General features: G+C 36.9%; 1 protein-coding gene across 4 annotated transcripts in view; it reads left to right on the forward strand.

Moving 5' to 3' along the window:
* The window catches only part of TMPO (thymopoietin), a 42042-nt gene extending 28741 nt beyond the window's left edge, over positions 1-13301 (forward strand). The window contains exons 4-9 of one of the 4 annotated variants that reach the window (XM_003906996.5): positions 578-675; positions 7127-7246; positions 7345-7440; positions 7849-7959; positions 9280-9368; positions 10498-13274. In XM_003906996.5, the coding sequence (XP_003907045.2) occupies positions 578-675; positions 7127-7246; positions 7345-7440; positions 7849-7959; positions 9280-9368; positions 10498-10783 (800 nt within the window). In that variant the 3' untranslated portion in view covers positions 10784-13274. Of the gene's footprint in view, positions 1-577; positions 676-7126; positions 7247-7344; positions 7441-7848; positions 7960-9279; positions 9369-10497 lie in introns of all 4 variants that reach the window. The other 3 variants (XM_009181477.4, XM_009181480.4, XM_003906997.5) reach the window with 3 other exon arrangements.
* The last annotated feature ends 1514 nt before the right edge of the window (positions 13302-14815 follow it).

Here is a 14815-nt window from a genome sequence, read left to right on the forward strand (position 1 = left end):
CTTGAGTTGTACCTAGGTTTTTTGTAACTACATCAAAAAAACTTTTATACTGTACTTACTAATGTTATGGCAGTTATCATTTATTGTTATAGAAGCTTGGTATACTATATGGGTTTTTTCATTTTTAAAATTTCCCTTCTGTATTCCAAATTTTAATTTAGTAAGCCAACCTTTGCTGTACAGTAGTAGTATACTGTATGGACGAAACAATGGTAACAACTATGTATTTTAAGTGGCCTTTTTCCACATCTAAATTGTTCTTAGTGAAAAGCTTTCATGGGAGCATTTTGAATTCACTTCATGTTCAAAGCTATTAGTCCCAGATAAAGGAAAGGAGAATAGGAGGAAGTGGTTGTCAGATGAAAGGGTAAGGGAGATAAGCAAAAATGAGATAAATAATGAAACAGGTTTCAAGACAAATTGCAGTTAAACAATTTTGGACTAGTGAGGTATTACCAGTAGACTCGTTTTTTACCTTTTAATGTGCCTAAAACCAGGGTTCCTGATTAATATTAGGATAACATCGTCATTTATTGGGTGTTTCAGAGAGTAACGGTTTCTCTAATGTTATTTCCAGACTCTAAAATAGAGCTCAAGCTTGAGAAGAGAGAACCACTAAAGGGCAGAGCAAAGACTCCGGTAACACTCAAGCAAAGAAGAGTTGAGCACAACCAGGTATCTTTAGTTTTATTTTAATTACCGTGTACAGGTATAAATAACCTCCTGACAACACTAATCCGTGTTTTAGTCTTTAATTGTTGACACCCAGATTCCAGCACGTTCAATAAATTTAATTCTGTTGTTAAATAATACTAAAAATCTAAACTTTATGGGTTTTGTCAGTAGTGTAGCCTGCAATTACGGCAAAAGCAACTTTTTAATAAATGTCTCATTTGTGTTTGAGTCTGTGCTAAACGTAGTTCAAAACCAGTTATACGGCATTTTGAAAGAAATATTTTAAAAGTTGGAAATATCTAGACACTTTTGATACAATTTCTTTAAAAAGCAATAGAAGGGTTTTATATTTGTGTCTTTGTCTCTAGATTTTTGACTTTGATTTTGTGTTTGCCTGTCTTGTCTTCTGTGATTCTTCCCTAAACTCAGATGCTAGTCTGGTCGTAAGACTACAGTTTTCTTTCCTTATTTCAGATGAAAATTTACCTTTTCTATTGTGGGAGAGGCATTTCAGTTTTTCAGAAGGGAAATGTAGGAAACTAAGGAGAAAGTAAGCATAGGTGTAAATGAACAGAGAACAAATTATTGACTAACCTAGTATTGTTTACAGAAAACAAATTATTGACTAACGTAGCATTGATTTGGCTGATGCTTTATAAGACAGCTATTCCTAGAGTCATTTTCCTTACCCTTACTATGTCTAGCTGGAAGATTTGTCTAGTTGGTTATCTTTTCCATCTCCTGTTTGTCACTTTTTTTGTTTGTGATGGAGTTTTGTTCTTGTCATCCAGGCTGGAGTGCAGTGGCGTGATCCCAGCTCACTGCAACCTCCAACCCTGCCGGGCTCAAGCGATTCTCCTGCCACAGCCTCCCAAGTAGCTGAGATTACAGGCACGTGCCACCACGCCCAGCTAATTTTTGTATTTTTAGTAGAGGTGGGGTTTCACTGTGTTGGCCAGGCTGGTCTCGAACTCCTGACCTCAGGTGAGCCACCTGCATCAGCCTCCCAAAGTGCTGGGATTACAGGCGTGAGCCACTGCACCCAGCCTGTTTGTTGTTTTAAAATCAAATCCTTAGAGGAGTTATTCTTGATTCCTTAAGCCAAGTCTCTCTCTTCATTTGATGTAGTTGATAAGTTGAATTTCAGAACCGTTTGTTAGAAATGAGCTTTGTTACAAAAACGTACAGAGCATTGAATAAATGAAGGTTTTGTTAACATAGAACCAAATACTGAAGTACATATTTTATTGCCCTTTTATGTAGTAGTCCTAACAAATAGCTTCAGGAGCATGCTGAAGAATAAGGAAATAACAAGAGAACTTAGGAAAATTTGGTGAAGCACACTGAAACCGACAAGCATGGAGAATTTTGGTCCAGAGTTTGAAGTGAAGATGATGTGGTGCCAGCAAGAGCATGTGACTGATCAGATACTAGGTTAAAAGAAGGGGAGGAGACATAGTATTAAAGATGGTTTAAGGGATAATTGAGTTGACGAATCTAAACTGAGGGGCAGAATAGTCAAAGGAGTGTAAGTTTAGATGACAGGCAGAGTTAGACAGTGGCTTTATTGCAGAAAATTTAAAACATGTAGAAGAGTGGAGGAAGAGTTTAATGACCCTCCAGTCATAGATGTGCCGCAGTTGTCAGGGTTTTACCAGTCTGGTTTCATCACCCCACACTCTCCAGCTTTTTAAATTACTTTTTTTTTTTGAGACGGAGTCTCACTCTATCGCCCAGGCTGGAGTGCAATGGCACAATCTCGGCTTACTTGCAACCTCCGCCTCCTGGGTTCAAGCAGTTTTCCTGCTTCAACCTCCTGAGTAGCTGGGATTACAGGCTCCCGCCACCATGCCCGGCTAGTTTTTGTATTTTTAGTAGAGAACAGGTTTTCACCATGTTGGCCAAGCTGGTCTCGAACTCCTGACCTCAAGTGAGCCACCTGCCTTGGCCTCCCAGATTGCTGGGATTACAAGCATGAGCCACCGCGCCCGGCCTTAAATTGCTTTTGATTTTTTTTGTTTTGCTTTTTCCTGGAGTATATTAAAGCAATCTTTGACATGTTTCACACATTAAAAAGTCAGCATTGTAGCATATATCTCTGAAAGATAAGTGCCGTTCCAGTGACAATGCCAATATCACACCTAATAAGATTAATAATTTATTCGTGTCTAATTCATGTTTAAATTCCTCTAGTTTCAGTAATGTTTCATTTATGATTATGTTGTTCAAATCAGGATCCAAACAGGATCCACATATCTGGTTTGATTTTTGGTTGTTTTTCTCTCTCAAGTCTGTAGCTATTACCACTGTAACTGTTTCTCTTCCCTCCATTTATTTGGTGAAGAAACTAGGTCATTACAGAATTTCCCAACATTCTGGATTTGTTACGTTGCTTCTTTATGTCATTTAATTAGCTTCTGTATTCGCTGCATTTCCTGTAGAGTGGGTTAGATCTGTAGTGAGGGTATGTAGTAAACCTTTCTGTGATAGAAATTTTTTATATCTGTGCTATCCATTACAGTAGCCACTAGCTATTGAATACTTGGATGGTGACTGGTGGGGCTGAGAAACTCTCAGCTTTTCTTTGTTGTTGTTTTTGTTGTTTTGAGATGGAGTTTCACTCTTTTGCCCAGGCTGGTATGATCTCAGCTTGCCACAACCTCTGCCTCCCAGGTTCAAGCGATTCTCCTGCCTCAGCCTCCTGAGTAGCTGGGATTACAGGCATGTGCCACCACACCCAGCTAATTTTGTGTTTTTAGTAGAGACGGGGTTTCTCCATGTTGGTCAGGCTGGTCTCAAACTCCCGACCTCAGGTGATCCATCCGCCTCAGCCTCCCAAAGTGCTAGGATTACAGGCGTGAGCCACTGCGCCCGACTGAAACGATGTTTTAATTTTAATTAAATTTAAATGGCCTCATGTGGCTAGTGGCCTACCATATTGGACAGCACAAATCCAGGGGGTTGGTCAGATCCACGTTCAGTTTCTTTCACAAGACTACTTAATAAATGATATTGTGGCCTTCCTGTTACATCGTTTCAGGAGGTATAGAATGTCTTTCTGACGATGCTAAAATTAGTAATTGATTTAGGTGTTGAAAGCGTAATCCATCTGTTACAAAGTTCCACATTGCCCTTTCATTTAATGTTTCTAACAGTCATTGATGATGATTGCCTAGGTCTATTATTTTGAGGTTTTTTATGTATTGGATTTATGATCAGTTACAGTCATCATTCTTTTTTTGATGTTCACATTGCGCCATCTCTAGCCATTAGGAATTACTAAGTTGGTTCCTGAATTTTTTAATTTCTTCCCCCATTTATCTTTGATATTTGATAGTTCCTTGTTTTCTGGAACAGTAAGACATCCCAGGCTCGTGTATGCTTCCTGCATCATACCTGGAATCAGCCATGTTTCCAAGGAACCCTGATCCTTTTAATAGAAAATACTATTTGGAAGCAACAATTTGGATGCTGACATGTTCACTCCTAGTGGCTGTCATTGTTTCTGGGTCTTTTCAGTAGGTAGTGCTAGGTAAATCATGAATTAATGTAAATCATGAATAAATGGTGAAATTTCAAATTTTTAAATACAGGCTAATTTTGGGCATTATACTTGTATCTTTTTTATCTTATGCTGAATATCTTGGTTCTTCAAATGATATTATTACTTACGTAAGTATCACATGTATGTGTTTCTAAATAATACGGTATTACTAGTAACAATAAGGCTGTTAAATGCAATTTGGGATTTTGTTTTTCTTGTCTTTAGGACATATCCCACTAGAATGTAAAGTCAAAATACTGTACTTAAAGTCACTTGAAGTAATTTTTGTCTTTGTGTCATGCAGCCACCAACTTAATAGATTTTTTTTGTTCTCTAATACTAGGATTTTTAAATTATTATTATTTTTTAATTGTGTTGAGAGTATAATATAGTTTTATATAGACAAAATAAGGTAGAGTTGGAATTCTGGCTTCTGTCCTTTTCCCTTCCATCTATAGATAACCATTTTTATTAAGTTTTGATTATATTTTGTTTCTTTTTGAAAATACAAGTAAATATATAGATTTTTATATGCTCCCCTTTTACATAAAATGCAGCCTGCTTTGTATATTTCCATTTTTAACCTAAACACATATCCTAGAGATCACTCCATATAAGAATGTAGCCATCTTCCTCATTGCTTTGTACAACTGCATTTTATGTGTTGCATTTTATGGATGTACTGTAATTTATTTAACCACTCTCCATTTGGTGAATATTTGAGTTGTTTTCAGCTGTATGTTATTATGAATAATGCGAGGATGAACCATAGAGCAACATTTTGCATGTGTCATTGCATATTTTTTGCCAGTTTATCTTGGGGAAGCAAGCCTACAAGTGAAATTGCTAGGTAATTTCACCATTACATTTCTCTGCATATGAGTTGAAGCATTTTGCATTCCCACCCGCAATGTTTGAAAGTACTGTTCTCAAATGGAGGAATATGAGGCTGGTGGTTTTTTTTGTTGTTGTTTTTTAATAAAGTTAGTATGAGTAACCATATTGGTCATGTTTTACTTAAATTGATAGTGAGGCCTTTAAGATGGCTTTTACTTATCTCAGGAGCTTTAGAAATTATATATTCCCAGACCCTGATGATATTCGATCTAATTGGTTATGGTAGTTGGGGGCATTTGCTTTTTTTTTTTTTTCTCTCCTTGATGATACTGTGCCACAAGGATTGAGAATCTCAGATTATAATACTACCTTTCCTTCTATTCAAATAGTAGGGAATTTGACTATTAAAAAGCACATACTCTGGCCAGGCACAGTGGCTCACGCCTATAATCCCAGCACTTCGGGAGGCCCAGGTGGGTGGATCACCTGAGGTCAGGAGACCAGCCTGGCCAACATGGCAAAACCCCGTCTCTACTAAAAATACGAAAAATTCAGCTAAACGTGCTGGTGCGTGCCTGTAATCCCTGCTACTCAGGAGGGTGAGGCAGGAGAATCGCTTGAACCTCGCAGGTGGAGGTTGCCGTGAGCCGAGATTGCGCCACTGTACTCTGGCCTGGGCAACAGAGCGAGATTCTGTCTCAAAATAAAAATAAGAAGCAGTTACTCTGTGTATGTCTGTAATTAGTTTACAAATTTCTCTTTTGACAATAATTTTGCATTCAGCAAATATTTCCTAGTTGATAGGATAAGGAACCCAGAGATTCAGATTGTAACTTAAAACTCTTATAATGTCAATTCTAAATATAGATAAATACAAAACAATGATTTATGAGACTATGTCTGTAACTTTTGGGGTTTTGGAAGTATTACTTCTAGCCATTTAGGCGTATTGATTGGATGACCACTCCTGTCACAGGATTAAAGTTTGAAAAAAAAATCTGTCTTTAAATTTAATAGACACTGACTTGGACATAAAACCATCAGTAATCTAGGTTAAATATTAGCGTGAAAGCAGAAGTGACAACAGAAGCACACTCTACTATAATACTGATCATTGACCAATGTTCTCTAGTTAAAAGAATTTAAAAGAATCATCTGGTAATAGCGGCTTCAAAACTGAAAACCTTGCTACTTGGAATGTGGAATTTCGGGCCCTTCCCAAGAGCTACAGAATCAGAATCTGCATTTAACAAAAGCTTCAAGTGATTGATAGGCACATTACAATTTAAGAAGAACTGATCTAATGGGTTTTAAACTAGTATGTAAGAAATGCTGGATTTTTAAAAATGAGGAATGACCAGTGAAACGTAGAAATTAATCTGAGACTGAGAATCTGAGACAGCTGTTTTCTATCTTTCTGTAGTGACATGGATAGCGTTGAGATTTGAAAGTGACATTAGGCTTACATGTTCATTAAAGAGTGACCACAGGGTTTTTGTGGCTACTTAATTTTGTATCTGTTTCCAAGAAAAGTTTGACACCTGAGAATTTTTTAGTTCAAGTAAGCTATGTGTGGGATTATAATTTAAACTGATTCTACTAAAATGATTCTAACCATATGAAAATAATGTTTAGTCTATGCTAACAATTACAAAAGTTTGTATTTTTGTTCTAAAAGGAAACTGACTTATAATAGATGACTTTCTTGTAAGTCATGATCAGTCTGCTTTTTGTTTAGTCAGAGATGTATCTCCAATACTAGAACCAAATAGCAGAGAGTCAAAAAGGGAACTGGTGATAGTTGATGTGCTTTTTTTTCCCATCATTTTTATGATAATTTGTGAGCTACTATAGGTGGATTCTTTAGTGTATTTTACCACTTTTTAAGTGTTTTCTGATGCCTAAATATCAGTTCAATTAATACATTTAGGAATATTTTGAGGGCATAGCATCGTTTGTAAATGCTGGCATTTGGAGACTTATTTCCTGGCTTCTCAGTGTGCCAGTATGGCCGTTATAAAAGTATTTGGTGTTAGAATATGACTTTTTAATGTGTTGATGCTTGAATAGAGCTATTCTCAAGCTGGAGTAACTGAAACTGAATGGACAAGTGGATCTTCAAAAGGCGGACCTCTGCAGGCATTAACTAGGGAATCTACAAGAGGGTCAAGAAGAACTCCAAGGAAAAGGGTGATGCAAGGCTTATTCCTTAGAATTGGGTTTTCAGATTGGTAGGGTTTTAGTATTATTTTATATTTATTGTTTTTGTTTTGTTTTCAAACTAACAGGTGGAAACTTCAGAACATTTTCGTATAGATGGTCCAGTAATTTCAGAGAGTACTCCCATAGCTGAAACTATAATGGCTTCAAGCAACGAATCCTTAGTAAATATGTTTCATAAACTATACAAGTGGTATTCTTTGTAAATTACCCTTTAATTGGAAATGGGGAGGTGGTGAATTTTCGCAAATCTCAAATTTACATTTTTTTTTAACAATTTTAAACGGATTTTCCCCATGTAGTTCTGAATTTTAGGATTTTCCTATAATATCCAATTTATGTAAAGAAATCTAATTCATTGTACAAGAAAGTATAAGGATATTTTTTGTTAAAATATTTGAAGAATGAGGCTTCACATGTGAGGCACTAAGTTGTGTTTGTAGGCTCTGTTGCTTAAATCTTTACTAAGGGAAAATTTCTAATATTACAGAGATAAAATATCTTTCTTTTCTTTTTAAGTGTCTGTGTTATGTTTGGATAATTCTGAGTCTGAATAATTTGAATCTTGGCAGGTTGTCAATAGGGTGACTGGAAATTTCAAGCATGCATCTCCTATTCTGCCAATCACTGAATTCTCAGACATACCCAGAAGAGCACCAAAGAAACCATTGACAAGAGCTGAAGTAAATGAATACAATTTAGATCGATGCTATCATTGATCTTTCAAAGAGGAAATATTTCTATTTGGTTTTTTTTTTTTTTTTTTTTTTTTTGAGTGGGAGGGAGCAGAGCTTTCTTTGTTGGGTGGAGTGTGTAAATATGCATACATTATTTTAAGGCCACTTTTATTAGTGAAAACAGAAATTAACTAATATAGTATGACATGCTAATACTATCCTCTTGCCACTGTATCCCTCTTAAGTTCCAGTTTTCAAGGGAGTGGTCATTTGTGTTCTGCTTATAATATGTTCTGTTTGTCGTGGATGCAAGTTTGAAAGTGCTGCTGGGCTGTGAGGGAGGCTACACTTTATTTTGTTGATGGGTCAAATAAGATACTTTAAGATAACTTTATATGGTGCTGGAATGGGTTAACTCTTGTATAAGCTTGAAAGTACTAACTGCATGATGCATTTTAATTTGAATGAATCTTTACAAAAGGAGCTGAAACATTATTTTGTTCTGGACATAAAGGTAAACAGCAAAACAAACTAAACATTATTTTATATTTTTTTAATTTGGGCATATTTCATTGACTATAATTTTAAAACATAAAATTTGCTAAAGGTTTATGTTAATTGAGTATCTTCTGTATTTTATCTTTTACTACAGAATTCTTAATAAATGAAGAAACAATATATTTTTTGTTATTATTGGAAACAGAGTCTTGCTCCGTTACCCAGGCTGGAGTGCAGTGGCGCGATCTCAGCTCACTGCAACCTCTGCCTCCTGGGTTCAAGCGATTCTCCTGCCTCAGCTTCCTGAGTAGCTGGGATTACAGGTGCCCGCCACCACGCCCAGCTAATTTTTGTATTTTTGGTAGAGACAGGGTTTCACCATGTTGGTCAGGCTGGTCTCAAACTCCTGACCTCAGGTCCACCCGCCTCAGCCTCCGAAAGTACTGGGATTACAGGTGTGAGCCACTGTGCCTGGCCCAACGATATACTTTAATAGTAAAAAACAGAAAATCAGTGAGGGAATTAGCATTGCCATGTTAGATTACTGAATTTTTTCCCCCCAGTTATTTGAATGTGTAGCAGTTTTTCACTCCAATAACCACATATATAAGGTATCTTCAAGAAATCTGAAGTTTTTCAAATTTGAAATTTGAAATTCCAAGAGCCTTGGAAGCATGTGGATACCTAGGTATTAATTTAGAAATGGCAGTTGTAAAATCTGTGATAGATGTAAGGGCATTTTGTTCTCTAAAACTTACTATTTATGTTTTAATTATTGCACGTTTACACTAAATTTTAACTTGTGGTTGTTTGTTTGTTTCTTATTAGGTGGGAGAAAAAACAGAGGAAAGAAGAGTAGAAAGGGATATTCTTAAGGAAATGTTCCCCTATGAAGCATCTACACCAACAGGAATTAGGTATTCAGATACATTGAAACAAGTACTAGCGTATTCTAGTAGGGAATCTTTATTTTTAATTATTCATCACAAAGTTACTGTACCTCTGCTCAGAATTAAGCTGTTCTTTTGGAGCCAGGTGCAGTGGTACATGCCTATAGTCCCAGCTACTCAAGAGACTAAGGCAGGTGGATCACTTGAGCCCGGAGTTCAAGACCGGTCTGGGCAACATAATGAGATTCTGTCTACTCCCCGACTCTTAAATAAATAAGTGAATGAACTGTTCTTTTGGGAGCAGTTTAATTCCCCTAAGCCCACCAGTAAATATTCTTGGAAGTTGAATGAGTTTCAAAATTGCAGTTGGTAAATGGAGGATTTTAAATAAATCATTTACTTACTACTTAATTTATATGTTAAAATCTAAATGAAAATCTAGTGAGAAATACTTTTTCCCCCTGAATTTCTCTTTAATAATTGAAAAGACTGTGTATATATATCTTAATTTTTAACTGAAAGAAACACCACCAAAACTATGTTTTGTTTTTCCTCTTTACTCCTAAATATTAGCTTTGAAGAGCCTTTCAGAAGGCAGTTTAGTGACTATTTATCAGTGTTCTGAATATTCTTTTCTAATAAAGGATGCATCTACCTTTTTTTTTTTTTTTTTTTTTTTTTGAGACATTGTCTCACTCTTGTTGCCCAGGCTGGAGTGCAGTGACACTATCTCAGCTCACTATAACCTCCACCTCCCAGGTTCAAGCAGTCCTCCCCGCTCAGCCTCCCGAGTAGCTGGAATTGCACCCACCATCATGCCTGGCTAATTTTTGTATTTTTGTAGAGACAGGGTTTCACCATGTTGGCCAGGCTGGTCTTGAACTCCTGACTTCAGGTGATCCGCGCACCTCAGCCTCCCAAAGTGCTGGGATTAACAGGCGTGAGCCACCACACCTGGCCCATCTTTTAAAATAGAAAATGTGTAGAAGTTTTAAATAGGCTGACTGACCTCACTGCCTTGTATGTATCAGTTTTCTCTACTGTTATCTCAGGGAATGTGCTTGGAATTAGGAGTGGCAATGACATTTTATGTTATTTCTCTAAATCATGCCTTTATCTAAAATTATTTTTCTCTTCCTCCTTTCACTCCCAACAGTGCTAGTTGCCGCAGACCAATCAAAGGGGCTGCAGGCCGGCCATTAGAACTCAGTGATTTCAGGATGGAGGAGTCTTTTTCATCTAAATATGTTCCTAAGTATGTTCCCTTGGCAGATGTCAAGTCAGAAAAGACAAAAAAGGGACGCTCCATTCCCGTATGGATAAAAATTTTGCTGTTTGTTATTGTGGCAGTTTTTTTGTTTTTGGTCTATCAAGCTATGGAAACCAACCAAGTAAATCCCTTCTCTAATTTTCTTCATGTTGACCCTAGAAAATCCAACTGAATGGTATCTCTTTGGCACATTCAACTTGGTCTCCTATTTTTAATAACTGTGTTGAAAAACATTTGTGTACACTTGTTGACTCCAAGAACTAAAAATAATGTGATTTTGCCTCAATAAATGTAGTATTTCATTGAAAAGCAAACAAAATATATAGGAATGGACTTCATTAAAATGTTTTTGAACTTTGGACTAGTAGGAGATCACTTTGTGCCATATGAATAATCTTTTTTAGCTCTGGAACTTTTTGTAGGCTTTATTTTTTTAATGTGAGCATCTTATTTCATTTTTGAAAAAATGTATATGTTTTTTGTGTATTTGGGAAACAAGAAGGGCGAAACATGGTAGTGTAATGTGAAGCTACACATTTAAATACTTAGAATTCTTACAGAAAAGATTTTAAGAATTATTCTCTGCTGAATAAAAACTACAAATATGTGAAACATAATGAAATTCAGTAAGAGGAAAAGTGACTCGGTTGTACTTTTTGTAACTGCAACAAAGTTTGATGGTGTTTATGAGGAAAAGTACAGCAATAATCTCTTCTGTAACCTTTATTAATAGTAATATTCTTGTAGCCCTGTCATACTCACTTTTTAAGACACAGTATCATGAAAGTCCTACTTCAGTGAGACCCATTTACATACAGTAGATTTTTAGCAGAGATCCTTTAGTGTAACATACATATTTTAGAGAATTGTTAGCTGGCTATACATGTTTTGAAAAGCTGTTTGGCTAGCTATAAGGCTATAATTGGAAATTTGTATTTTTTATTTACAGCAAAACATTTATTCAGTCATCCAGTTTGCTACCAAAATACGTTTTAGATAAGTGTGTGTATGTTTGTTTAGAAGTTAGAAATTGTAAACACTGGTCTTATGTTTCATTTGGATTCATTATTGCATTGTCGTGTTACCAGAAACAAATTTTGCCAGGCTTTTTTTGCCCTATATTTCCCAGCATAATTTGATTAGAAAGTACAAAATGGGCTGGGCGCGGTGGCTCACGCCTGTAATCCCAGCACTTTGGGAGGCCAAGGCGGGTGGATCACGAGGTCAAGAGATCAAGACCATCCTGGCCAACATGGTGAAACCCCGTCTCTACTAAAAATACAAAAAAAATAGTTGGGTGTGGTGGTGCACACCTGTAGTCCCATCTACTAGGGAGACTGAGGCAGGAGAATCATGTGAACCCGGGAGACGGAGGTTGCAGTGAGCCAAGATTACATCACTGCGTTCCAGCCTGGTGACAGAGCGAGACTCCATCTCAAAAAAAAAGAAAGTACAAAAAGGACTTGCTTTTATATTATATCATAAGCAGTAGTTAATAAAGTTGTATACTCTGAATAAGAGATGGGCATTATGATTTTTTTTTTTTTTTTTTTTTTGAGATGGAGTCTTGCTCTTGTCACCCAGGCTGTAGTGCAGTGGCACGATCTGGACTCAGTGCAACCTCTGCCTCCCAGGTTCAAGCAAGTTTCCTGCCTCGGCAGAGTGGGGGTTTCACAATGTTGGCCAGGCTGGTCTCGAACTCCTGACCTCAAGTGATCTGCCCGCCTCAGCTTCCCAAAGTGCTGGGATTACAGGTGTGAGCCACTGCACCCGACCGGCATTATGATTTTGTGTACTCTTGAAATGGTTATCTTTGTGGTTTTTTGTTGTTTTTTTTTTTTTTTTTTTTTTTTTTTTTTTTTTTGCTGAAACTTACCTCATGAATAACTTGGTTACATAAAGTAGTAGGTGATTAAAATTTCAATAGAATCAAATAAGACAAAAATTTTAAACTGACTTATTTGAGTTTCAACTTTACAGTCATTGGCCATAAAGCACACTAAAAATGTAAGTTATTTTTAAATACATCTGAAATAAAAATACTTATTAAAAAGGAAGAAGCTGAAGATGTATATTTAGACCAGCACACAATTTTGATTTCAATTAGCCTTATTCTGATATTTAGCTTTTAGATCTTTCGTACACATTTTCATGTACTTTGCAGTTGAGATCAGAAAGACTTGTAGGTCTTTCTGCAGAATGAGTGGGTCCTTCTGCAAAGTGAGTGGGAAACTTACTCCTAGATCAGAAATGTTTGCCTGTCTGAGTAAAAGTGTTTCTTTGAGATGAGCCATAGAAGGGGCACCTTTTACCCAACTTTTCTTTGTTTTTAAACTTTGTTTCCCATACTGTTTTCAGCCTTTTGTTTATAATTAGAAATTGTGAGAAGCTTCATTTAGTGTTTAAAAATGTGGGAAGGTAAATCAGACTTAACATGTATGTAAGATCAATTCACTTAAAAGTATGGTCCAAATAGCAAAAATAGGACCAGGTGAAACATGTAGTCATTTTTAAAAAACATGTACTTGGTCTTTTGTGTGTGTCTGTTTTATTCCATTAGAATAAATGTGTCCTTGATGTAAATGCAAAGCATTTCTTCCTGATTAAATTGTAGATGTAGACTTTACAATATAATTCAATAATAAAAAGTAATTAACCTCTAGTTTTGTCGTTGCAATAAATGGTTTTCAGATAGCATAAACTGTGATTTATGGATAACATTTCTTATGTGGTATTATGGATTATTGTGTTTTATTTCAGTCTGTTCATATGTCTTACTTCTTATCATTATAATCAGGTTCTCATTTATTTAAAGGTAAGCAATGTGTCACAATTGTACTCACAGAATGACATTAAGAAGTGCTCCAAGGCACCTCTCCCACACTTAGTTCCTTTTCCCCACCAGTTTTACTGTCTTTAGTATTTACCTATGACCCTTAGGATTGTTAGTCTTGCTTTGAGACTAAGCCAGTGTCACTGTGATATGTCATGGAGCTGTGCTCACAAGATGAAAGTGCCATTATGTCTTCGTCATTCATGTGTCCCAGAGGTGTTTCTCAAGGTAGTATAGACACCATAATTAATAAGAAAGCAAATCACATCAAAGACTTAAAACAACAAGTTTTATTCATGCTTACCATGTGCCTGGGTACTTTTCTGTGTGCTTAATATGTATTCCCTCAATCCTCACGATAATCATATGGAATAGGCATTTTCGTAATCTCATTACAAATGAGGAAATTGATGGTTAGAGGTGTTAAGAAACTTCGTCATGTTTGCATACAGCTGAGAAGTGATGGATCTGGTTGCATGTGATATGGCAGGAGGGAACCTAAAAGACCAAACAATTCTGTTTACATGCTTTAAACCAGTTCTTCTGTGTTCAGCCCTGCTCCTTTCACAACTTTCGTGGTGCCTTTTAAGTTTCAAACTTCTGAAGCGTTCTTTTGGGTAAAGTAGCTCACCCCTAGGTTTTTTTGTTTTTGTTTTCTTTGAGACAAGGTCTCACTTAATCTTTCTCTGTGGCTATTTAAATTTAAACCTGGCCGAGTGCGGTGGCTCACGCCTGCAATCCTAGCACTTTGGGAGGCTGAGGCAGGCAGATCAGCTGAGGTCAGGAGTTGGAGACCAGCCTGGCCAAGATGGCAAGACAATTTTTAATCTCTACTAAAAATACAAAAATTAGCAGGGTTGGTGGTGGGTGCCTGCAATCCCAGCTACTCAGTAGGCTGAGGCAGAAAAATCACCTGAACCTGGGAGACGGAGGTAGCACTCCAGCCTGGGTGACAGAGTGAGACTCCATCTCAAAAAAATAATAATAATTAATAATAAATTTAAGCCTTTAATTTTGTTAATTCTTTTTCTGTTTCTTAATCTTTTTTTTGACGGAGTCTAGCTCTGTTGCCCAGGCTGGAGTGCAGTGGCGCCATCTTGGCTCCCTGCACCCTCTGCCTCCTGGGTTCAAGTGACTCTCCAGTCTCTGCTTCCTGAGTAGCTGGGACTACAAGTGCGCCAACATGCCCAGTTAATTTTTGTATTTTTAGTAGAGACGGGGTTTCGCCATGTTGGCCAGGCTGGTCTTGAATGCCTGACCTCAGGTGATCTCCTAAAGTGCTGGGATTACAGGCGTGGGCCACCACACTTGACAATTTTTTTTTTTTTTTTAATCTTCCAAGCAGCTTTTTGAAGTATCTTTTGCTATCTC

This window comes from Papio anubis, chromosome 9, assembly GCF_008728515.1.
Source record: "Papio anubis isolate 15944 chromosome 9, Panubis1.0, whole genome shotgun sequence".
NCBI classification, from domain to species: domain Eukaryota; kingdom Metazoa; phylum Chordata; class Mammalia; order Primates; family Cercopithecidae; genus Papio; species Papio anubis.